The 22,974-nt window shown below is 34.9% G+C and overlaps 2 protein-coding genes and 2 long non-coding RNA genes across 8 annotated transcripts; 1 reads left to right on the top strand and 3 right to left on the bottom strand.

Moving 5' to 3' along the window:
- Positions 1-7,937: 7,937 nt before the first annotated feature.
- On the bottom strand, positions 7,938-8,949 carry LOC121739258. Its single transcript, XR_006037417.1, has 2 exons — positions 8,794-8,949; positions 7,938-8,234 (listed from the first exon to the last, which is right to left on the bottom strand). It is a non-coding gene; the product is annotated as an uncharacterized LOC121739258 (long non-coding RNA).
- A 194-nt stretch (positions 8,950-9,143) lies between these two features.
- Positions 9,144-9,795, bottom strand: LOC121739257. Its single transcript, XR_006037416.1, has 2 exons — positions 9,577-9,795; positions 9,144-9,349 (listed from the first exon to the last, which is right to left on the bottom strand). It is a non-coding gene; the product is annotated as an uncharacterized LOC121739257 (long non-coding RNA).
- Positions 9,796-12,654: 2,859 nt separating this feature from the next.
- Positions 12,655-14,543, top strand: LOC121739253 (protein ecdysoneless homolog). 2 transcript variants are annotated; one of them, XM_042131612.1, is made up of 3 exons: positions 12,655-12,895; positions 12,970-13,169; positions 13,291-14,543. In XM_042131612.1, exons 1-3 carry the CDS (start codon positions 12,697-12,699, stop codon positions 14,527-14,529), a joined length of 1,638 nt encoding a protein of 545 aa, XP_041987546.1. In that variant the 5' UTR covers positions 12,655-12,696; the 3' UTR covers positions 14,530-14,543. The 2 variants fall into 2 exon arrangements, with proteins under 2 accessions (XP_041987546.1, XP_041987545.1); XM_042131611.1 differs by having other exon boundaries at positions 12,967-13,169.
- A 762-nt stretch (positions 14,544-15,305) lies between these two features.
- On the bottom strand, positions 15,306-18,056 carry LOC121739255 (tropinone reductase-like 3). Of its 4 annotated transcripts, none has more exons than XM_042131616.1 (7): positions 17,921-18,056; positions 17,437-17,564; positions 16,919-17,096; positions 16,693-16,770; positions 16,381-16,527; positions 15,884-16,018; positions 15,306-15,639 (listed from the first exon to the last, which is right to left on the bottom strand). In XM_042131616.1, the coding sequence occupies exons 1-7, from the start codon at positions 17,933-17,935 to the stop codon at positions 15,469-15,471; spliced, it is 852 nt and encodes a 283-aa protein (XP_041987550.1). In that variant the 5' UTR covers positions 17,936-18,056; the 3' UTR covers positions 15,306-15,468. The 4 variants fall into 4 exon arrangements, with proteins under 4 accessions (XP_041987550.1, XP_041987552.1, XP_041987551.1 ...); XM_042131618.1 differs by having other exon boundaries at positions 17,951-18,056; XM_042131617.1 differs by lacking the exon at positions 17,921-18,056 and adding an exon at positions 17,722-17,744.
- Positions 18,057-22,974: the final 4,918 nt, after the last annotated feature.

Below are 22,974 nucleotides of genomic sequence, written 5' to 3'. Positions count from 1 at the left end.
GGAGGAGTTGTCTCCAAACCCTCCGGCATGCGTAACAGCCATTCCCCGTCTCAAAAAAAAAAAAAAAAAAAAAAAAAAAAAAAAAAAAAAAAAAAAAAAAAAGGTCTGTATAGGTCCACAATAATTTTTGTTAGGTCCCCTATAGTTTTTTAATAAATATTTTTTTAAATTTTATAAAAAAAAATAATTGCATCTTAGCATCTCATCTAAACCGAAACTGATTAATTTTTATATTTTTGCATTCTTTATCGTTAGGTCTGTATAGGTCCACAATAATTTTTGTTAGGTCGCCTATAGTTTTTTTAAAGAATAATTTTTAAAATTTTGTAAAAAAAAATTGTATCTTATTATCTCATCTAAGCCGAAACTGATTCTTTTTTTTATTTTTGCCTTCTATATCGTTAGGTCTGTATAGGTCTACAATATTTTTTGTTAGGTCGCCTATTATATAGTTTTTTAATTAATATTTTTTTAATTTTGCAAAAAAAATTGCATCTTAGCATCTCATCTATACCAAAACTCATTAATTTTTATATTTTCGGTGGAGTTTCGGTTGAGATGAGGTGCTAAGATACCATTATTTTTTTTGCAAAATTTAAAAAAATATTTATTAAAAAACTATAGGGGACCTAACGAAAATTATGGTGGACCTATACGGACCTAACGTAGACCTATCGATTAAGGTCATTTTGATTTCAAAAATCCTTTGATGGGGTGCTAAATTTGTGCAGGTCTAGACGTACCTTCTCGGCTCGCCGTCGGTGACACACGAGTACAGGGTTACGATGTCGTCGACGGAAGAAGCTTTGTGTTATTTAGGAATAATATTATATTACGTAAGGTAAGAAGAAACGTTACATTACGTTGGGTAAGAAACTGGCTTACAAAAAGAGAAAGTCTATCACATGTAAATTTAGTAAGGGAGTTACATGGTGAGAAAGAGAACTGTCAAACACATGTCAAAAATGACGTTTTTGTATGATAGAAGCGTTAGTTCCTTTTCTCGCCACATTCATTTAAAGCCTTGGAGCACTGTTGATTAGATTCGGCCTAAAGAGGATATGGAAATGCAGTTATTCTTACTCAGTTCCGATTTCGGGTAACATATTGCGCTCTATAGGTACCAAGGAGAGTTATAGTTTGGACCACTGATGAAATACTCAAACCAGATATTATGTTACCACCGCGCGCGTTGTGAAGCTTCACATACGGCCCAATTGGGCCGTCTGTTGTTTAGTCTGCATCGAGCGCAATCACGAACGTGCCGTAATCTCTTACCAAATGTCTTGATTGCAATAAATACCTCGATTTTTTACATTTTCAATTATTTTTTCGAACAATCTCGAAAAATCGAATTTTCGTCATAGCTCAGGCGAAGAAAGAGACAGCGATACGATTCGACGTTTAAAAATAGAACTGTCTCTTTTATGTAAATGGTTTTTCGTATCTTTTGTTTCACTTATCTGTCAAATTTGTCAATGTCTGCAATTTTGAATTTGAAAATTGTTCGGAAGAGATTTAAGCCGGAAAATAGTATGGACATAACATATCTGTATAAGTAGAATATCATTGGTTTAGACAATGAATTTTCTACGTCTACATGTAGATTGTAGGTACACCAGCAGCAACAGCTATCGATGAACACCAATAAATTAATAATAAAAAAGAAACGAACACGGCTATTGCCAACTATTGCTTTATTTGAACGTAGGTGACATTGACGGGAGCACTGCTGGTAGAAGGACATTGACTTTGTAAAGGAGAACAGTCAAACACATCGACCCCTCTGGGTAGAAACGTCGTAAAAGCCAAATAGGCATTTTACAGTACGGCCAAAAAACAAAAATCGTAATTTTGTTTCAACTTTCATATTTTTTTATTCTTTGAAGTAATAATAAACCACTATAGCTTATTAAGCTTAGATTTTCGGGTAGTTTACTAAATAGAAACTCAAAATATTCTATATTCAATAGTTTCAGAGATCGCATGGCTTTTACTACAAAAATCTAGTTGTTGACTTTTACAACATATTTTTTTTGCTTCACGACTATAACCATTTATTTATTTGGTTATATATATTAAAAGACAAGTGTAATAATTAGAAAGTGTAATTTGTGTATTAAATGCGACAAACATTAGTGACAAACGTTAGTGATAGTTTTTCATGATTTTAATGTATAATTGTACTTTTTCGACAAACTTTAATAAAATTATCAAAATAATCGGCCAAATATAAGTCGGACTCGCGCACGAAGGGTTCTGTACCGTTATAGAGTCAAAATTGTGTTTTTTTGTATGGGAGCCAAATGTTTATTTTATTCAAAAATCCATACTAATATTATAAATGCGAAAGTATCTCTGTCTGTCTGTCTGTCTCGCTTTCACGCTAAAACTACCGAACCGATTGTAATGAAATTTTGTATACAGATAGTCTAAAGCCTGAGAAAGGACATAGGCTACTTTTTTACTGGAAAAAAGCGTTGTAAGGGGGTAAAAATGCGTAAATTTGTTTAAATTAAGTTGGTTTCAAAAATTCATAATAGATGGCGCCGTGCGTCTCCTACATCGCGCTAACGCTTGCCCAAAATTATTTCTATAAGAGGTGGTATTATCTTACATCCGATTTTCGATTGTTTTTTCTTATTTACGTTATTTAATATATAAATCAGTACTCTATCTATGCAGTGACGTAACCTTAAACCTATCTATGCTTATGGGTAAAGTTGATAAGCTTAAAAATTTGGCATAAAATATAAAATTTAATTAAAAAATTGAAATATTATGTGCACACTGCACAGCTGCAGTTGGTTTTTTTATAAAAGCTTTTGACACCAATTTTGTTAACATCGCGCGCTTTAAACTGAAGTCCACGCGGACGAAGTCACGGGCAACAGCTAGTTATTACTAATTATTAAATTACACATATAAGTAAGGAAAATTTGTGAAAATTTCAAGTGCCTACCTGTGGCCATTATTAATATTGAGCAAAAAAGGCCAAAAACGTTTGTTGTACGAGAGCCCCTCTTTAATATTAATTTTATTTTGTTTTTAGTATTTTTCGTTATAGCGGCAACAGATATACACAATCTGTGAAAATTTCAGAAGTCTAGCTAAAGCGGTTCTTAAGATAAAGCTTGGAGACAGACAGGCGACCAGCCTACCTAGCATACGCCAACGAGATATCTCACTCTACATGTTTTCTCGGTGTTTGATGGTTTGTCTCTTCATCTCTATTCACCCTAGCATGACAAACATTTTTTCTCGCGTAGATCTATCATCGAAATAACACATTTTTATAGAGTTTGGTCGAGATTTTGACATTATGAGATAAATAAATAACCCGGGGCTTAATAACTCAGTGTTAACGTTTTTAATTTTAACTTACATATTGCACCAGAAGAATTTATCCCAGAGTCGACTAACCCGGGCTTATGTCAGGTTCATTCATTCTTTTTACATCCAGCCAAATATGATAGAGCGAATGCTGAATAATTTAAGTGTACTGCTCTCTCTCGCTCCACAGTACTTTAAATAAGGCTATCTCCTTATGTCAGATTTGAAATGACACGTGGTTCTATGTCGTATTGTGCGTGCGTGTTGTGATATTTTGTGCAAATAAATTAAGCGGAAAATGATAAAAATTGGAAAGAAACACTTGTGTCCAATAATAAAGGAGTTCACTAAAGACGCACTAATCCAATGATATTATTATTAAACTTTGGTAGGGAATTACTTTTTATGCTCATTTGTATATTGCAATTATTTTCAATTTTATTTAATAAAAAAAGAGAATAGTTTCTTTTTCTAGGCGAAATCTTCGATGGAAATCTTTGTCTCTTTGTGAGTAAATACGGGACCCTAAACAGATCGGTCCGTTCTACAATTCGAAATGTACTCGATAATTTCTTCATCATCATCAGATAACAACCACTGATCATTTATCATGGTCAAACACAAAATAAAACCGGTACCTATTACTGAAAACAACAAAGTACATAAGACATAACCAAAAAATCTCAGTCTTGATATTACTAACCCAGAGTTAGTTGATTTAACCCTCCGACATCGGTGGGTTAAAAATTAAAAAAAATAACTCGAGGTTAACTCCTAACTCTTGGTGGTGCAAGATATGATGTCAATTTAAATTCGAAGTATAATTTAACTCAGAGTTAAGCGTGTTAGCCCAGTCTGGCGCAAGTGGGCCTCATAATGTCAAAATTTAATCATCTCGAGAGTGAGATATCTCGTTGGCGTATGCTAGGTAGGCAGATAGCAAAGTCTTAGTAATAGGGTCCCGTTCTTACCCTTTGGGTACTGAACCCTAATAACGTGTTCGTTTCATTTTTTCGCAGTTTGGCAGCTGACTGTCAACTTCATAATGGAGTGTCATGTTCTAACTATTTCTGTCGGGGGTTTTTGCGGAGAATGTGAAAGAGTGATGTTGTGTTTTTATATTATTTTAGTAAAATTGTGTTATCTGGGTTTTAATGTGTAATATTGGTAGGATATTAACCATTAGATATTCGTTATCTCAGAACAGGAAAATAAGGAGAAGTGTTATGTAGCGCCGTTTATATGGAAACCTATGTCGCCGACTTCAATGACACTATTATTGTCAGCATAGTGTCAATGGTACACGGTCTAGTGATGTCCGGTCTATCTCGGTGTCGATTAATTATTATGACGACGATATGGATGTATTTTGGTAGGTATTTAAATAATATTAAAAGAATGAAAGTGATAAATAATTAATATTACATTCTAACAAAAACAACTTAAAGGTGCCGAAAGGGGTTGAAATCATCCGTGATTACGAAAAACTTTTACTATAGGAGCAACTCAATTCGGCAAAATAATCAGCTGTTTGGCAAAATCGTAACTAGGCAATAGATAAACAAACATTCATTAAATATTATATAACCAGATTTTAAGTTGGAAAAAGACAAATATATCTGCGAAAACCGGATCAGTAGTTTTCGTGTTGGAAAAAACATATAGACAGACATACAAAAACTAGCCACAGTTTTGGCTTCTATAGCGATGAAGTAACATCCCCCGCTTATTATTTTTTGAATATCTTTAAGAAGGAAAAAAGGAACCCTATTCCTAAGACTTCGATGTCTTATTGTCTGTCTCTGCTGTATATCTCAATAACCGCTACACTTCTGAAATTTTCACAGATTGTGTATGTCTGTTACCGCTATAATAATTAATAACAGATACTAAAACAAATTAAATTAAATATTTAAGGGGGGCTCCCAGACAACAAACGTGATTTTTTTGCTATTTTTTGCTCGATATCAATAATGGCAACAGGTACTAGGTAGGCACTTGAAAAGTACAAAATACTCCATTGTATTTATACTTTAACAATTAATAATAAAATTAAAATAAACTTTGCACTTGGCCGATTTTTTTCATACATTCCTCTTTGAATTTTGTGTCTCTGGGAAAACGTAAATAGGACTAAAAGCGATGAAGTTAATACAAATCATTCCTCAAAGATGCACTAATTATTGTGAGTTATTATATGAGTAAGCATTAAAACACCACTTCTTTCGACTATAAAATAAAACTTCCGCATATTTTTAATAAATTTAGACCTTCCGCGAGGCTTCGCGGCGCACTTTAAATTAGGAATTTCAAAGACAAATTAGCCCACAAAAATAGCCTAGTAGTTCCTAAGATTAGCGCGTTCAAACAAACAAACTCTTCAGCTTTTTAATATTAGTGTAGATAATAACGCAACCGCATAAAAAATGTCGATAAAAATATCGATACCAAAATCTGCATCACACCATATCACTAGTGCCTTAGTGATAGTTCACGGAACATTTTTCGTGAAGAATAATTGATTTTTATATTAAAAAGTCGTATAAATTACAGTTGGCTGTGATAGGTGAACCCGCTATTTTTGAAATTCACAGTATCGCTGCAATTTTTGTAGGTAATTATAGCACAAGTCAGCATTTTGTTCACAATTTACGGCGTAGTGAAAACGTGTAAGCCGTGGAGTGATTGACATACGACTGACAATTTGTGCGCATATGGGCAGGATTTGGCAACATGTCACACGCTCTATAACATATCTCTTACTTCTAAAATCTGTGTTCGTTATCGTGCACAAGTGTGGGAAAGTGATGTAATAACCAGACACGTGCGAAAAGTTTCAGTAAAGCGTCTGCCACTTTACTGAATCGACCGACTTGACTTCCTGACTGTATTGACTATATACTTAGACTTTGACTAGACTTTAGACCTGACTGACCTGACGATAATATAGAAAAAATTATATTAAAGAATATTGTTTTCCCGCCATAATAATACGACACTGGCGATGGTTATAGCCGAAGTGCCATTATAAGAAGAAAAAAAAAATTCTGTCAGATTTTAGAACATGACACTCAGTATACTCACACCATTGACATGATGATGATGATGAAATGTTCACAAAATACTCAGTTGTATACATACTTTAATAATAATAATAATTGATAGTAAAATTAAAATAAACTGTAATCACTTCGTGCGCGAGTACAACTAGTATTTGTCCGATTTTTTGGTAATTTTTGCCCGATATCAATAATGGCAACTTAAATAATAATTAATTAATAAACTTAAAATAAATTAAATAGTTTTATTAAAATTAAGGAGGCTCCTATATGAAAAAAAAAACATATTTGCCTATTTTGTCTCTATGTACTATAATACATAGAGACAAAATAGGCAAAAATGATCTTATATATAATATAAAAAAAAACATTTTTGATATCAATTTAATATGTAATATAACAGGACGCTCACTTGTTAGTTTAACGATGTCCTCGACAAATATCAACCGAGTGTCCCATCACTATAGACCGCCATGTTTAGTTCTTGGCAATATGGCGCCGGCCACAATTTTTTGTAGTTATGTCGCCTCCACAGATTACTAGTATATATTGGTCGCCTCCATCTGTTTCCTTATTCATTGACTCACACTGACATTGCACTGACACTAATTTTTAACTTTGCGCATGGAAAAAAAAAAGCGCGGGAATCTCCAAAAAGGGCGGTCGTGTTTTTTCTGGAAAAATTTAATTTTTCGAATTATTCATTGTAAATATCTTAGTTAGTTAGTTTTCTTTTTATATTTATTTAGTTTCTTTTAGTTTTTATTGTTTTCTGCGCATTTTGGTAAGTCTCTTGTATATAGTATTTTGTAAATATGGATGTGGACCCGGGGGGGCCGGAGTGCCCCCCTGCTGGCCAATTTATAACTGTTCAAACAACAGAAATTAATGATTCTTCTATGGACACTGACTCTTCGATTAATAATAATTCATCTTCAAACCGCAAACGCCCTGCAACATCCAGACGAATTTGCAGAAAATGTAATAAGAAAATTAAGAAAAATCCTAATAAAACTAAACCAGATATCAACTGCCTGTGTTTAAGTGATACAGAAAACAAAGAAAGCTTAAATAATATCCAAGAAACACAAGGAGTTGGTATTATACAGAAACATCAGGGCTTGACTAATCTCCGTGTTAGTCGTTTATTGTACACAGACACTGACTCTACACCCTACATAGTACATATTCAAAAGGAGATTTCAACTTCTAACGGAAATTGCTCCTTACATCCTGTAGAATTTGGTCGTTTTCTTAAAAATAATAATATAAAAAATGTGGAGAACGGCAGTCTTAAAAGGATTGGCAGAAATAGATTATCATTATCCTTCTCAGTGTTTTCTGATGCCAATAATTTTATTAATAATGAAAATTTAAAGCAGAATAATTACAAGGTTTTCCTTCCTTCTTTCCAAGTTTGTCGAGTAGGCTTGGTTCGAGGTATACCAGCAGATTGGACTGAGGATGACATTCTGGCTAACGTTACTCTGCCTTATGGTTGTGGGGAAATTTTAAAATTAAGACGTTTAAAGAAAAAAAGCGTTGTAAATAATACTGCACAGTTTGTTAATACTGAGTCAGTAGTTTTTACATTTGATGGCCAAACATTACCTAAAAGAATTTTTATATGCTATAACTCTTTGCCTGTTGACTTATACATTTACCCTACCATACAGTGTTACAATTGCTGTAGGTATGGGCATGTTAAGTCACAGTGCAGATCGACTCCCAGATGTTTTCGTTGTGGTCAGAGTCACTCGGGTGACAAATGTTCAGTAGATGAGGATTCTGTGTTTTGTTGTTTATGCCAAGCTTCCCATATAGCTACTAGTAAGAATTGCCCTGAGTTTCACAGACAAAAATCAATTAAAGAATCCATGGCTCACAAAAATTTATCATATGCTGAAGCTTCAAAACTCCACCCTCCTATCTCAAAACTGTATTCAACTGTTTTATCTTCTCCTAGTTCTCCACCAGCTTTCATAAACCAACAAAAACAAAATTTACCCAGAAATATCTCTGTAAATAAAACAACCACAGAATCATACAAGAAAACTGTGTTCAGACAACCTAGGACACCACCTAAGACAATAAGTGGATATGATAAAACAGCCCATTTTAATTTAACTAAAGACTATAATCCACCAATGGGTTCAAACGGTTCAGCATTAATAGCAAACAGCGACAATAATATTTCAGTACCGGAATTGATATCAGCTATATTAAGTTACTTGACTCAATCAAATATTATATCTACATCAGTCACACCGTCCAACGTAGCCTCTATTAATAGTACCAAGCCTAAAACCATCTCCCATTATGGATTATCTGATCCAATGGAACTGTCGCAGTGCAGCGAGCAAAAAAAGTGAAATTACTCATTTAATAAACAAATATAAACCAATTGTCTTTGCTCTTCAAGAAACATGGCTCAAGCCAGATTCTCTTTTTAAGATTCCTGGCTATACCTGTATAAGAGAGGACAGATCCGATGGGTTTGGCGGTACCGCTTTACTCATCAACCATCATCATTCATATGTACATATTTCACTTCCATTACATAATCCTAATGTCTCTATAATTGCTGCATCTGTAAATAACATCTGTTTTGTGTCATTGTATATTCCTCATCCATCCTATTCTATATTTTTAGAAATTAGAAATTTAATAAGCAATTTACCAAAACCTTTTATAATTCTTGGTGATTTTAATGCTCAACACTTGTCTTGGGGTAGCAGTAATAATAATCAATGGGGTTTCGAAATATTAGATTTATTAGATTTCCACAAGTTATGCATTCTCAATACAGGGTTTCCAACGAGGCATACTGCACCCAATGAGGGTTATAGTGCTCCCGATTTATCAATTTGTACTTCAAATCTATCATCTCTTTTACATTGGTCAGTTTTATCATATAGTCACGGTAGTGATCACTTTCCCATTCTCATTTCTCTCCCCTGTAAAAATAAAAATCAGAATCATGCTACTAATTCTTCATCATTAAAATATAATTTAAAAAATGCAGAATGGGAAAAGTTTCATCATGCACTAGAAAATAAACTGTCTCTTCTTCCTAGTATATCACCAGGAAATGAGTCTGTTTGTGCTGATGCTTTAGCATCTGCTTTAATCAAATCTGCAGATGAAACTCTTCCTATTAAGAAAACATCTAAGCAATACATACCATCACCTCCTTGGTGGGACATTGACTGTTCAGCCGCTATAAATAAAAGAAAACAGGCTGAAAGAAATTATAACAATAATTCTACATATGAAAACTACACTATATATTGTAAATCTGTTAACGACGCGAAAAAATTATTTAAGAAAAAGAAGTCCGCAAGCTGGAAAAAGTTTTGCGAATCTATTAGCCCGGACACACATGCTTCCATAGTTTGGAACAATATTAGGAGGTATAGGTCTGCATACAAGCCCCCTTTTCACCCTATGCCAGACTCTCTAGCCAATGATTTTTTAAAGAGATTAGCACCTCCCTCTGTGTCACTTCTCCGTCCATCACCTTTAGGCGAAGTTAACCTTAAAGACCTTAATGCGCTCTTTTCACTTCAAGAGCTAAAAGGTGTTGTCTCAAACTTAAATGATTCGGCTCCTGGCATGGACGGAATTCCATATTCCTTTTTTAAACACGCTTCCGACGAAGTTTTATGTTATTATTTGGATTTAGTTAATTCTATGTTGTTGACAGGCAATATCCCAGATTCATGGAAAACCCAGAAGGTTATTCCCATTTTAAAACCCGGTAAATCTCCCTCTTCTGCTTCCTCCTATCGTCCCATAGTTCTATCGTCGGTGTTACTAAAAATTTCAGAACATCTTGTAAAGAATCGTTTAGAATGGTATGTTGAAAAACATAACCTCATATCGAAAAGTCAATATGGATTCCGCAAAGGAAAAGGTACTATAGATAATATCGCACTTCTTACCACAGATATTCGTATCGCTTTTACAGAAAATAAATCTGTTTTAGCTGTTTTTTTAGATGTAAATGCAGCATATGATAACGTAAGAATAGATATACTCCGACGAAAGCTACATTTATTAGGTGTTCCCATAACATTAAGTAATTTTATCATAAACATATTACTTGAAAGATTTATTGCTCTGCCTTTGCAAAATGAAACGTCAACGGAATTGCGGGTTGTAGATAAAGGGCTTCCCCAAGGCGCAGTAATAAGTCCACCTTTGTACAATATTTATACATCAGATTTAGAGGAAGCAGTTATTGGCGAGACTTCAGATTTGGAAACATTTACGTTAACAGATATAGAGTATGTAGATGATGAATTATATCTTTTGCAATACGCCGATGACTTAGCAATTTATATCATAGACCAATCCATTGAAAGAGCCTCTATTCGATTATCGCGCTGTCTAGCAAGACTAAAAATATGGTTAGATGCAAATGGATTAGATCTTTCAGTTAATAAAAGTACCGCTGTTCTATTTACCCGCATGCGCTTACCTCCGCCTGTGGTGGTAAAATATAATGGAATGCAAATTCCAGTCGACAAGGAGGCAAAGTTTTTAGGGGTAATTTTAGACTCAAAACTCAATGGTAATGCTCATAATGAGTATGTTGCGTCTAAGTGTGAACGCACTTTAAACATAATAAGGTGCCTATCAGGAGTGTGGTGGGGTTCTCATCCGTTTAACTTAAAATTACTCTATAACGCATTGATTAGAAGTGTGTTAGATTATGGAACATTCCTTCTTGAACCCTGTAATGTAGCTGGTTTCAAACAGTTAGATAAGATTCAAGCAAAAGCTATGAGAATCATTTGTGGAGCCATGGCTTCCTCCCCAATAAATGCATTACAGGTAGAATGTGGTGAACCACCGCTCTACCTCAGGCGACAATATCTGGCTGACAAGTTTTTCATTCGCTGTTTGCAATTTTCAAACCATCCTCTTATTCCGAAACTGAAAAAACTGTTAGATTTAGTAAACAAGGATAATTTTTGGCTACACAAATCTCGCCCTTGCTTAGTAAATAGTTATGTGCGATACTCATTCCTTGACGCCCCTACACTTAGATTACCGGTGTATCCTCTGTTTCAATCTTCCTTTGAATCCCTTATTTTGGATCCGGATATCCGTTACGACATAGGTATAAAAAAATCAGATAAGTATTATGCAAAACCATTTTTCAATTATTTAACAACCAATAATTGGGAAGGCTGGCATCACATTTACACAGATGCCTCTAAAATATCAATTGTTAATAATAATTGTGTTGGAGTTGGTATATACCATCTCCAATACAACATAGTCCAAAAAGTCAAATTTCCGCCGCAAACTTCCGTATTCACTGGAGAATGTTATGGCCTATTTAAAGCGGTCGACTACATTTTACTAGCGAAACTTAATAAAACTGTCATTTTTACCGATTCTTTAAGTGCCCTTCAAGCATTAAATGGATTTACGTTTAAGTCAAAATGTTTTCCCATAATAATTCAAATTAGAAACCTTTTGCAGAAATGTATTGTTGCTAACTTATCTGTTACGTTTGTCTGGATACCGAGTCATTGCGGCATTCTTGGAAATGAAAAAGCGGATGCTTTGGCCAAAGATGCTGCTTTTAGTGGAAATGTTTTTCCATATATGAATTACTGTCATGACTTGCCTTCCCTTGCTAAGAACTTTCTCCAACAGGATTGGAGTAAGGACTGGGCACGAACGAGTCATAAAAAAGGTGTACAATATAGGCTAATACAACCTGAGATTCAATTCAGACCTTGGTTTTTCAAAATTAAATTATCAAAAAGCACAACTTCTTCTTTAATAAGAATGAGGTTAGGACATGTCCTGACTCCGGCCCACCTAAAAAGGATACGAATTCGCAACAATGATGCTTGCGATTGCGGTTTGGAAGTGGGTGATTTGAATCATATTATTCTTTCCTGTCCTCTGTATGACCACTCCTACCTTTATGATAGTCTCTCCTCTATGTCTATACCCTTTCCTACTTCCGTACCAACTTTATTAAATTCATGTAACAAATTAGTTTATTCGTGTTTATCTCAATATTTACGTAGCAACTCCATTAACCTTTAGTATATTATTATACCTTGTAGTGAAACTTCCTAACTAGATCCGAAATCCTGAATTCCGTACTTATTTTGCTTTTCCACCGCCTATTCCCTACCTTTGTATATGGCAAAGTACACCGCCAGTGTCAGTGCCAAAAACAAACAAAAAAAAAAAAAAAAAACTTTGCGCATGCATTGAAAAACGAAACGAACACGACTAATCTGTTATCCAATAAAAACAAGAAAATTAAATTATGGCCGGGTATTATCGTAATTTAAAGTATGAAGATACTTTACAGTGCACCCTTTACTTCTCTGAAGATGTTCAGAATCAGGGGCAATTTGAGGATTTACAAAAATCTATGAATGTTTTTATTAAGAATTTATCTCATGAATATATTTGGCACAGAGATGATTTTAAGCTTTGCTTGCATATTTTAAAAGAACATTCCGGTTGGTATTTAAAGTTATCTGAATAAATTTATATTAAGTACTAATAAATTTCTAACCTCAGTTTTTTATTTAAGATTTACCATGCTTAACTGGTACAACATGTTTCGGAGACAATGTGGAAGATGAATGGTTCATAGTGTACCTTATCTTGGAAATAACTAAGAAATATTCAAATGTGGTTGCACAAGTTGAAGACAATGATGGTGATTTCCTGTTGATAGAAGCTGCTAATTATTTACCTTCATGGGCTAATCCTGAATCCACAGAAAACAGAGTGAGTTCCATGTAGTGCAAGATTTTACATAATATTTCGAACTTGTGGAACTATGCCAAGTTTTGATTCTGAATTGGTATTAAAATATATCTATTAATCCTTACATTTCAATTATTTTCAGGTATTCCTGTACAAAGGTAAAATACACATAATAAATCCAACTGTTGTTCCATGTCATTCGAAAATATCAATACAGGAAGCTATTTCAACTATAATTAATAATTACCAAAAGACAATAGCACCCACTGACATACAGCAAGCAATATTACAAAGGATTGGTAATTATCCAGAAAAAATCGAAACACTTTGTCATAGAACAAATGTATCGGTACCAGTAGAATTAGCAGCACTTTTGTATTCAAAGCCATCACTCATCTCACCTATTGTCACATCTTACTGTAATATGGATTTGATTGATATGAAACATTGTAAAAATTACTTCAACGACAATGTTACTGTGAAAATTAAATTTACAAAGTATTTATATGCCATGCTTTTGAGTTCCAAATCCATCAATCTAGCTGGAGCTAAGAACATAGATGACAAGAAAACTCAGCTTGGCATGAAATTAGCATGGGGCTACCAAATTATTAAAAAATCACCAGTAAAGGACGAGTTTAACTCTTTAGAATATAAAAAGTTTATAAACAGTTTGAATAAGAATGGATATTTTAAAAACAATTTAGAGGGTTCTAAAGATTATAAGGAGTTACTAGCAAAAGCAAATGAGTACTTTTTAAGCACAGAGTCTTCTGTAACATCCCATGTGAATAATATAATCTGCAATGTGCAGTCAACTGTAGAATACAATGATTTACTTGAAACTCTAAAAGTAACAAGTTCAGCAGAAGAAGATGACGATGATGACTGGTTAAATGTAAATCCAGAACATTTCAATGACTTTCTAAGCTCAAAATACAGTAAGGATAATACAAAATGTAATGAAACATTAAAAAACAAACTCTCAAATTTTCTCCACGAAAAGTCCGACTTTGAGGGCATTGATAAAAGAGATGAAGACATATTTGAGGACAACAACATAGAATTTGATTCTGAAGAATTTGTTAAGTCATTAGACAAGATGCTTAGGTTTGTTTCTAATGAGTGTAAATTAAATGATAGTGACTCTGATAATGAGTTTGAAGTATTGTTGGATGATATGAACAATGTGGATGATGAGCTAGCCTCAAAATTAAATGATGTAGGAGATTTTAGTAGGAGATGTGATCCGAAGGAGATAGCAAAGAATTTAATACAAAGTCTTAAAGAAGAGGATCTGTCAGGGCCATCTAGTAATATATTAAAGTCAATAGGAATAAACAAGAATGATATGTTAGATTCTGATGATGATGATCAATAAAAACAACTAAAGTTGACATTGCATTTGAAAATTACAATGTGTTAGGGGGTATTACATTATCATTTATATATGATCATTTCTATGATCATATATAGGATCCAATATATATGATCATTTGTGCATATTACATTATCATATGTAATATGCAGATATGATCAAATGACATTACATATTGGATCCTATAATATATGATCATAGAAATGATCCAATATAAATGATAATGTAATACCCCACTTAGGGGGATATTAGATTATCATTTATATTGGATAATGTAATATATATAAATGATTCATTTCCTCCTTGATCATAGATTTTTGACATTTGCTGAGAGATTGGATCCAATACGGTCATAGAAATAGGTGTTGCTAGTTATTTAATAAGTATAATATAGAGCTTTTAATTTCTTGTTCGTTAATATGTTTCAAATAATGTAATGTAATTATATTTCTAATTATATACTTAGATAATCTTGCTGAAATGACAAAAAACAAGCCATATTAAAAATGACGATGTCTTTTGACAAATCGAATTCTCTGAGATCTAGTATCGTTCAATTATATCTGTCAGCGTTAGCACTCGCCATTGGCTATTGAAACCACATATGACGTTAAAATAGGATGAATGAAATATGTTAATGTAATATGCAGATTGCATATATGATCAAATGATTATAATTATATATGGGATCCTATATATGATCATATAAATGATCCAATATAAATGATAATGTAATGCCCCCCTAACTATAAACAAAGGAGGGCAAATAAAATATTTGCTATAAAATTATTTATATTCATAAAATTATTGTATTAAAATAACTACCAACAAGTAGTAAATTGCACTTATAATATCACTCTTGAATACATATACCATAATATGATTAAATTATAAAGATAAAATCTATTGTAAAACGTTAATATATTCTCTGGGAATGTATGATCACAGGTGGGCGTGAGTACCGCCCGCTACCACCAAGGTTTGCCCGGTCATGTAGCTTGCGTCATCTGACACTAAGAAAGCAACGGCAGCCGCAATTTCAGATGCCTTTCCGAACCGCTTCATTGGCACATTCGATAGGCTTACCTCTGCACCCATTTCATTTGATGTTATCTGAAAGGTTATGACTTATGATAAAGACAAATACTGTGTAATAAAAGACAATCTCTCATGAAAAACATTAAGAATAAGCAAGCCTTATATGTATATAATATGTTGGTTGGAATCATTAACTTGATTAGTTGATAGTTGATACAAATCAATAGTTTAAGCATAGTTGTATTATATTACAATAAAATGTTTGGTGCGTTTTTTCCAAACTGAACGGAACCAAGTTACAATAACTTATTGTACTCACAGCACTAGCAAACTTTGTAGGTACAACTCCAGGTGCAACACAATTAACCCGTATGTTTTCCCCAACAACTTCATTGGATATGGCCTTTGTCAATCCCACTAATGCAGTTTTGCTTACACTGTAAGCTCCTAAGGGCTACAAAAAAGAAAATAATGTAATAGAAAACTGTAGCTAAAAAAATTTTAAGAACAGTTATAATACTTACATTACTGTTCTTAAAATTTTTTAAATATAAATTTTACATGGAAATGTACCAAACACCATAGATAGATTAAAGTTTGCTATTAGGATGAAGCCAAACCAGCGTAATTTTGTAAGTTGTGAGTCGCAGAATTTTGGTCACCTAAATATCTTTTCATACAAATCATGACTCACAAAATAACGCTCGTGTGAATCAAACAGGACTTTTGTGTGAAACTAAATGCAGCAGAATTTCTGCCAGCCAAAATTCTCCGACTCACAACTCACAAATTACGCTCGTTTGGCTTCACCCTTACCGTCATTGGCTGGTAGGCTGCAATAGATGAAATAAATACAATGTTGCCTGCTCCTCTTGCTTGAAATTCTGGATATACTTCTTTGGCAAGAAGCCAAGAGCATTTGACGTTGATATCAAATATCTTCTCCCAAACTTTTTCATTGGTCTATGCATAAAAAAAATACAATTACTAAAGGAATTAATAATGGTTTAAAATATTCTAAAATCTAAGTATATAAAATCTAAGTAAAATAAGACACTACAGTTACAGTGAAGTAATAAAAATAATATTGTTATTTTAATATTTAAATCTAATATTCCAAACTCTTACCTCTAAAATGGGTGAAACATCTGGATTCACAGCAGCATTGGAAACTAAGATATCAATGCCCCCAAATTTTTTCTTGGTCTAAAATTTTAAAATCTTTTCATCATATTATACCATCATACCTTTACATAGAAAAAATATATACGGTACTGAGGAAAGCTAAGCAAATTAACATGAACTTTATATCAATTCTGTAGACTATAAACTAATTAAGATGTGTAATACTTACAAATTCAATAAGATTTTTTCTTTGTGCTGGGTCACCTACATGACATACAACACCTTCTACATTTATTCCTTCACCACGCAACTTTTCCAGTGCTGATTGGACATTTTTTTCCTTTCTACTACTTATCACAACAGATGCACCTTCATTGCCAAGCCTTTGAGCTATTGCAAGGCCAATGCTGTAAATAAATAGTTTTACTATTTAAATATACTGTAATAACAAGCCAATTTGATAGAAAACTTTTAATTTTTTTCCCTATTTGAAGAAAGGTAATTCAATAAATGTAGGGATTTTTTTATTTCTTTGGTTAAATAACCTCCTACTTTTTGGAAGTCAGTTAAAAAGTAGCCTGTGTTAGTCCAGCACCATACCAATTTTGGTCAAAATCCATTCAGTAGTTTTTACTTCTAGAAGGAGAAAACATACACAAACACTCACAATGTTATGTCAATAATAATATACCTACGTAACATGTCTAAATTGGATACTTATTTACAACAATTTAATAAAATATTTACCCATCAGTAGATGCTGTAACTATTGCTACTTTCCCAGTTAATCTTGAGCTGTGGAACTGTTTCATACTTGTATGAGTAGAAACTTTATTTTGCAAAACCAAGGCAGTTGCAAACCGTTTTACGAGAAACTGTAAATTTTATGCAATTAAGTAAAGTTTTTTAATCAAGACCTTTTGTTATTGGAAGGCACTTTACAGGGAGTTAACAGCTTTATACATAATCAAACAATAATAATTGTCGATAATAAAGTTTAAGTATATTACTTATACTCTGAGAAATTCTTACCCGCATTGTAGCAAATAATATTTAATGCTATCAGTATTTTAAAGATAATAATGATCTTTAACCTTTACCTAAAAGATAAACAAATTCCGAAAAATATCTGCAAATTGCAAATAATATTTACTCAGGTAGGTATTCAAAGACCAAAGTATAAAATAATGTTTTATAATTATTATTCTTAAAAATGGGTATTGAGTCTTACCTTTTGGCTAAACATTATAAATTCCTTTACCTGGCGAAAGAAACTTTAACCCTTGCCTCTGAAGATAATAAAATCATAAAATTAAGGATCAAAGGTCCACTCTCGACAAGGCGGCTCCATCTACACCACAGAGTACCTACTTTATTATATATAGAAAATCTACACTCCCTATTAAGGTCACAGATTAATATATGTAGCAAGCTAATCACAGAATACTAGTATAAGCTAATTAACGGCCGTTCCCAATATTTGATCTATCTCTGGTTTTGCCCTACTAGAGATAGGAATAGCTCACAATTGACATAAAATATATGTCTCTAATGTCTAATCTGAGCTATTCCTATCTCTAGTAGGGCAAAACCAGAGATAGATCAAATATTGGGCACGGCCGTAAGTAATTAAGGTAAAGGTACCACCGTTTATATTATTGCGGCTCTTCACGATGGGCCAGCGTAGTGGGCCATCACGATGGCCCAGCGTGTGGAGGACGTAGTGTAGCGTAGCGTAGGATGGCCGATGGCGCCAGCGCTGGCCGTAGAATGGCGGCGCGGCGGTGTCGATTTTTCGGCCGCACATCAAAGGATGATCTCCCAGCGATGGCGGTACCCCTCTACACGTTGGCGATACGACAGTCGGTGCCTGACCGCGGTCGAGTGAGGACGTCGTAATTCGTATTACAATTTACGAATTTCATTCAAAATGACGAGTACGTGGTCTCATAATGAATGAAACTATATTAATATGATAAAGCCGAAAGTTTGTATGGATGTTTGTTACTTTGGTTACTCTTTTACTTCTAAACTACTGAACGGATTTTAATGAAACTTTACAATAATTATTATAGCTTTTACATTATATATGTACATAACTCCTGACTCTTTAAAGATACAATTTTGGGAGTTTCGGCGTTGTTTTAAGAACGGAAAGCATATTATGCTATTATTACATTCATCATTGTCATCATCATCACTACCATAAACCATTATTTTAATTTTAGTCTCGAAATAATTATTCGTAGAATTCAAGAGAAGGTTCATATTAGGAGGGAGGTGATACGAAGTTTACCGGGTCATCTGGTGAAGTCATAAATTATTAAAAATGCACGTTTTGCATTGCCGCAATGGCTAATGCTTACACGTCCATCTTGAACGACGTTTAGATCACAACTGAACCACAGATTACTAGTATATATTTGTAGAAACTGAACACGGCCATCATGTAAAGGCGTTGCGACCATTGCATAGCCATCGCATGCGCCATTCGATCGCCCAGCGTTGGCCCATCTTGAAGAGGGGCCATAGAACTGTCAAACTCAAATACATGTAAAAAAACCCGGCCAAGTGCGAGTTGGACTCGCCCATGAGGGGTTCCGCAGCAGCAATAAGGTTTATTTTTATGAAATTAAGAGGTTTTTTTCATATTTCAGTTGATTTACGGCCATTCCCAATATTTGATCTATCTCTGGTTTTGCCCTACTAGAGATAGGAATAGCTCACAATTGACATTAATGTCAATTGTGAGCTATTCCTATCTCTAATGAAAGTTAAATTAAGGTTTACCATTTATGACGTATAAAAAAACTACTGGCTAGATCTCGTTCGAACCAATTTTCGTTGGTATTTTTTGTAGTAATGTATATCATATATTTTTTTAGACTTATCATGCCCCTACTTTAGAAGTTAGAGAGGGGAGGGGGGGGGGGGGGGGGCACATTTTACCACTTTGGAAGAGTCTCTCTCGCAAATTATTCTGGTTAGAATAAAATGATATTAAAGTTTGTGCGTTCTAAGATGATATGGGTGACAGTTTTCATGTTCCTTGCTACGGGTTTTTTTTTCAAGAAAACAAAGAAAATCAAAATGTATTAATTAAATTCCATCTACAAAAACAAATGTTTCCTATAATTGTAAATGAATAAAAATGAAAAGATGCTAAATGCTAACCTATTACTAAAAATTATAAATATTAACTGTGAAATAGGAGTTTAAAATTATTGTTACGAAAACATTTGAAAAATGTCATACGTATGCATGAAACGAAACTTATGTCAATAGAGATTGACTCTGTTGAATCGAAATCAATACGTAAGTTTTGAACAACGTTTTTTGGGCTTTTCAATCGGTATTTTTGTAAGCTAAAAAAATAATTTATAAGTTTATTAATCCTTTATTCGTGCTATATAAGGCATTAGTGCTAAAAATGTCAAATAAATTAATAATTTAGCTATAAAAATTGCATAGCTTTTTACGTGTGTTTATGGATTCTCATCACTTGAACTATAGTTAATCGATATCATGAACTAATTGACTTTCTTTCGGCCTGCTGCCCCTAGACCTGAGAATCCAGGAAGCGGCAACCCTATTTAAAATAAAAAAGGGTACTCACAAGAATACCTACCACCAAACAGGGAAGTGGAAGCTAAAGTGGGACCACTTCAAAACCCACATCCATCGCAACTCATCATAACTGAGTACGAATGCCTGGAAGACGTAAGCCAAAGCCCCACCGAGGAACACCAAATAACCGGCCCCCAAATATACACGGATGGAAGTAAAATAGAGGGGAAAACCGGAGCTGCTCTAACGTGGTGGAATAACGGCCGGGAAACCAGACATTCCACTTTCCACCTAGAACCGCACAATACAGTCTTCCAATCTGAGATCTATGCGCTCTATAGAGCGATCTAATTGGCAAGGACATCAAAGGAAAGTTTAATTAACATCATGAGTGACTCCAGATCGTCACTAAACATGCTGAGAAATCCTTTGGGAGCTATAACAGAGGAAGGCAGAAAAGTGCGGCTATTCTGGCTAAAAGCGCACGTAGGTACTCCAGGAAACGAAAGAGCGGATGAACTGTCAAAAAAGGCTGCACTTACCATAAACACGGCCTCAGATTACAACAGAGTGCCAATGTCCTATATACGGAGAAAAATAAGGGAGGGGACAACAGTTAAGTGGCAGGAAAGATACCAATCCTCCTCAACCGGATCGGTCACAAAAGTTTTTTTCCCCACTGTTAAAAAGGCGTGGGAAATACTAAGGCACGTTACAATAACGCCTACACACGTGCAAGCCATGACATGGAGGATTCCCAGCATACTTGTATCGTTTCCACCTTAAAGACAGCCCGTCCTGCATTTGTGACCCCGCAAAAGACGAGACAATATTCCACCTGCTCATTGAATGCCCAAGGTTTGGTAGTAACAGGTCTGACTTAGAAATACAACTGGAAATGGAGCTAAGTCAGGCAACCACCATCATGGAGGAAAAAGCCACCAGAGAACCGTTGATGGTATTCATTAGCAAAGTTGTCTCCAGTGCAGCCACAGCAAATGGCTCAACGTTATACACAGGCCACAACAAATTAAACTATACACCAAAGCGAGTAATAACAAACACATCAACACAACACACACGAAATCAATCACAACGCACACGATCACAAACCCCAACGTCCATACAGACACACTACACATCAACCCACAGGCCAGGAGAAATACATGCGCCAACACAATCATAGGCACACACAGAAAAACAACGGGCAGTTTCAACCGAAATTGTAACACAGCCGACCCTAGAGCAAACCCAACAATTACTAGCCCGCGGACAAAACGGGGAACCGAAAATTAAACTAAGGCCGATCCCTCTCTTTATGTCAAATCCAACCGAAACATTGGGTATAACATACAGCCGTCTTAGTGAAGGAGTTGGGAGCAATGGGGATAAGACACAGTACCACCCCACGCATAATCAGCGTAGACGCCATGTCACTGGGACAGGACAAAGGCAGGGCTGCAAATTACTATGGAATAGTAAAAGCCTCAGAACATCATGAGATAATCGTCTACGAGAACAGAGGGGATGACCTAAGCTTCCTCAAAAAGAATCGTGATGATCAGCCAGCAGCGTCCCAACCCAGCAATAAGGCGAACTCATCCTCCGCAAGTGAACGACTCCAAGCATCACGGGAGAACAAAAAAGAAAGAGAGAGATAAAAATGAAATTAAGAAGTCTCTAAACTTAACGGCCAAATTAAAAGCGTTTGTGGGCTCCATCAAAAAAGTACTTCATCGTGAAAGAATGATCGAGGACAAAAACACCCTTTCTCGGATCAAGGCTTCGTCACAAACAAATCGGCAGGCTTTAGCAATAAAGGCTTTTTTGAGGGAACCATCTACACAAACACCGGCAAATAAAAACAAAAGATATAGGGCCGATCTCGGGCAAGTGCTCCCGCCAAAACTCAGACTGGCCCAGAACCCCGAAGATCATATAATAAATGCCTTCCTCGAGTTCCAGGCGATAATAAAAGCAAATAAGACCAAGCTCTTGACCTGCAATAAGATCATGCAGGCCTATCAGCGGAAAAATCAAAAGCTGTTAGAAGTGAGACTCGAGGATGCAATTCTGCCATATACGACAATGTCACCTCCTCAATAATTGCCGGGGCGATGACAGGGCAGTATATGGCGGCATTAAGTGCCGACTGTGGATTCGTGGTTCTGGACGAGGATGAGACAAAACGGGAACACGGGAACACTCAAATTTATCACAAAAAATGGTAATAGCGGAATGTACCAGAATAATGCTGGAAGACAGGATACTAGAAATGGCAGAAGTCCTATCTGGGGACCCCGAATCCAGCATGGACTGGGATATATTCGCGAAACCTATCAACTACTCGTGGGTCAATGGGGTTCCTGGCTGTGGGAAGACAACTAGGATCATTAATAACTTCAATGAGGAAACAGACGTTATAATAACAACGACAATCGAAGCAGCCGAGGATCTAAATCAAAGGCTATCGCTACGAACTGGCAACAAAGTTAAAGATAAAGTTCGTACCATGGCCTCTTTGCTGGTAAATGGGACAAAAGAAACCTACGAAAGGTTGATAGTTGACGAGGTCCTCATGAACCATTTCGGCTCAATCGTCATGGCGAATCAGTTAACAGGCGCCAACGATGTCATCCTCATTGGAGATATTAACCAACTCCCGTTTATAGAGCGTGAAAACCTCTTTAAACTTAATTACACTCGTCCAAACCTGGT

This window comes from Aricia agestis, chromosome Z (genome assembly GCF_905147365.1).
Source record: "Aricia agestis chromosome Z, ilAriAges1.1, whole genome shotgun sequence".
NCBI lineage: Eukaryota > Metazoa > Arthropoda > Insecta > Lepidoptera > Lycaenidae > Aricia > Aricia agestis.
This window is presented reverse-complemented; position numbering and strand designations above follow the sequence as displayed.

Coding starts and splice junctions, on each gene's coding strand:
- LOC121739253 (XM_042131611.1), top strand. CDS start 12,697: ATGGCCGGGTATTATCGTAATTTAAAGTATGAAGATACTTTACAGTGC. Junction 12,896..12,966: donor TATTTTAAAAGAACATTCCG/GTTGGTATTTAA, acceptor AGTTTTTTATTT/AAGATTTACCATGCTTAACT. Junction 13,170..13,290: donor CTGAATCCACAGAAAACAGA/GTGAGTTCCATG, acceptor AATTATTTTCAG/GTATTCCTGTACAAAGGTAA.
- LOC121739255 (XM_042131616.1), bottom strand. Junction 17,097..17,436: donor GTTACAGCATCTACTGATGG/GTAAATATTTTA, acceptor ATTTATTTACAG/CATTGGCCTTGCAATAGCTC. Junction 16,019..16,380: donor CAGCCTACCAGCCAATGACG/GTAAGGGTGAAG, acceptor TCTTTTTTGTAG/CCCTTAGGAGCTTACAGTGT.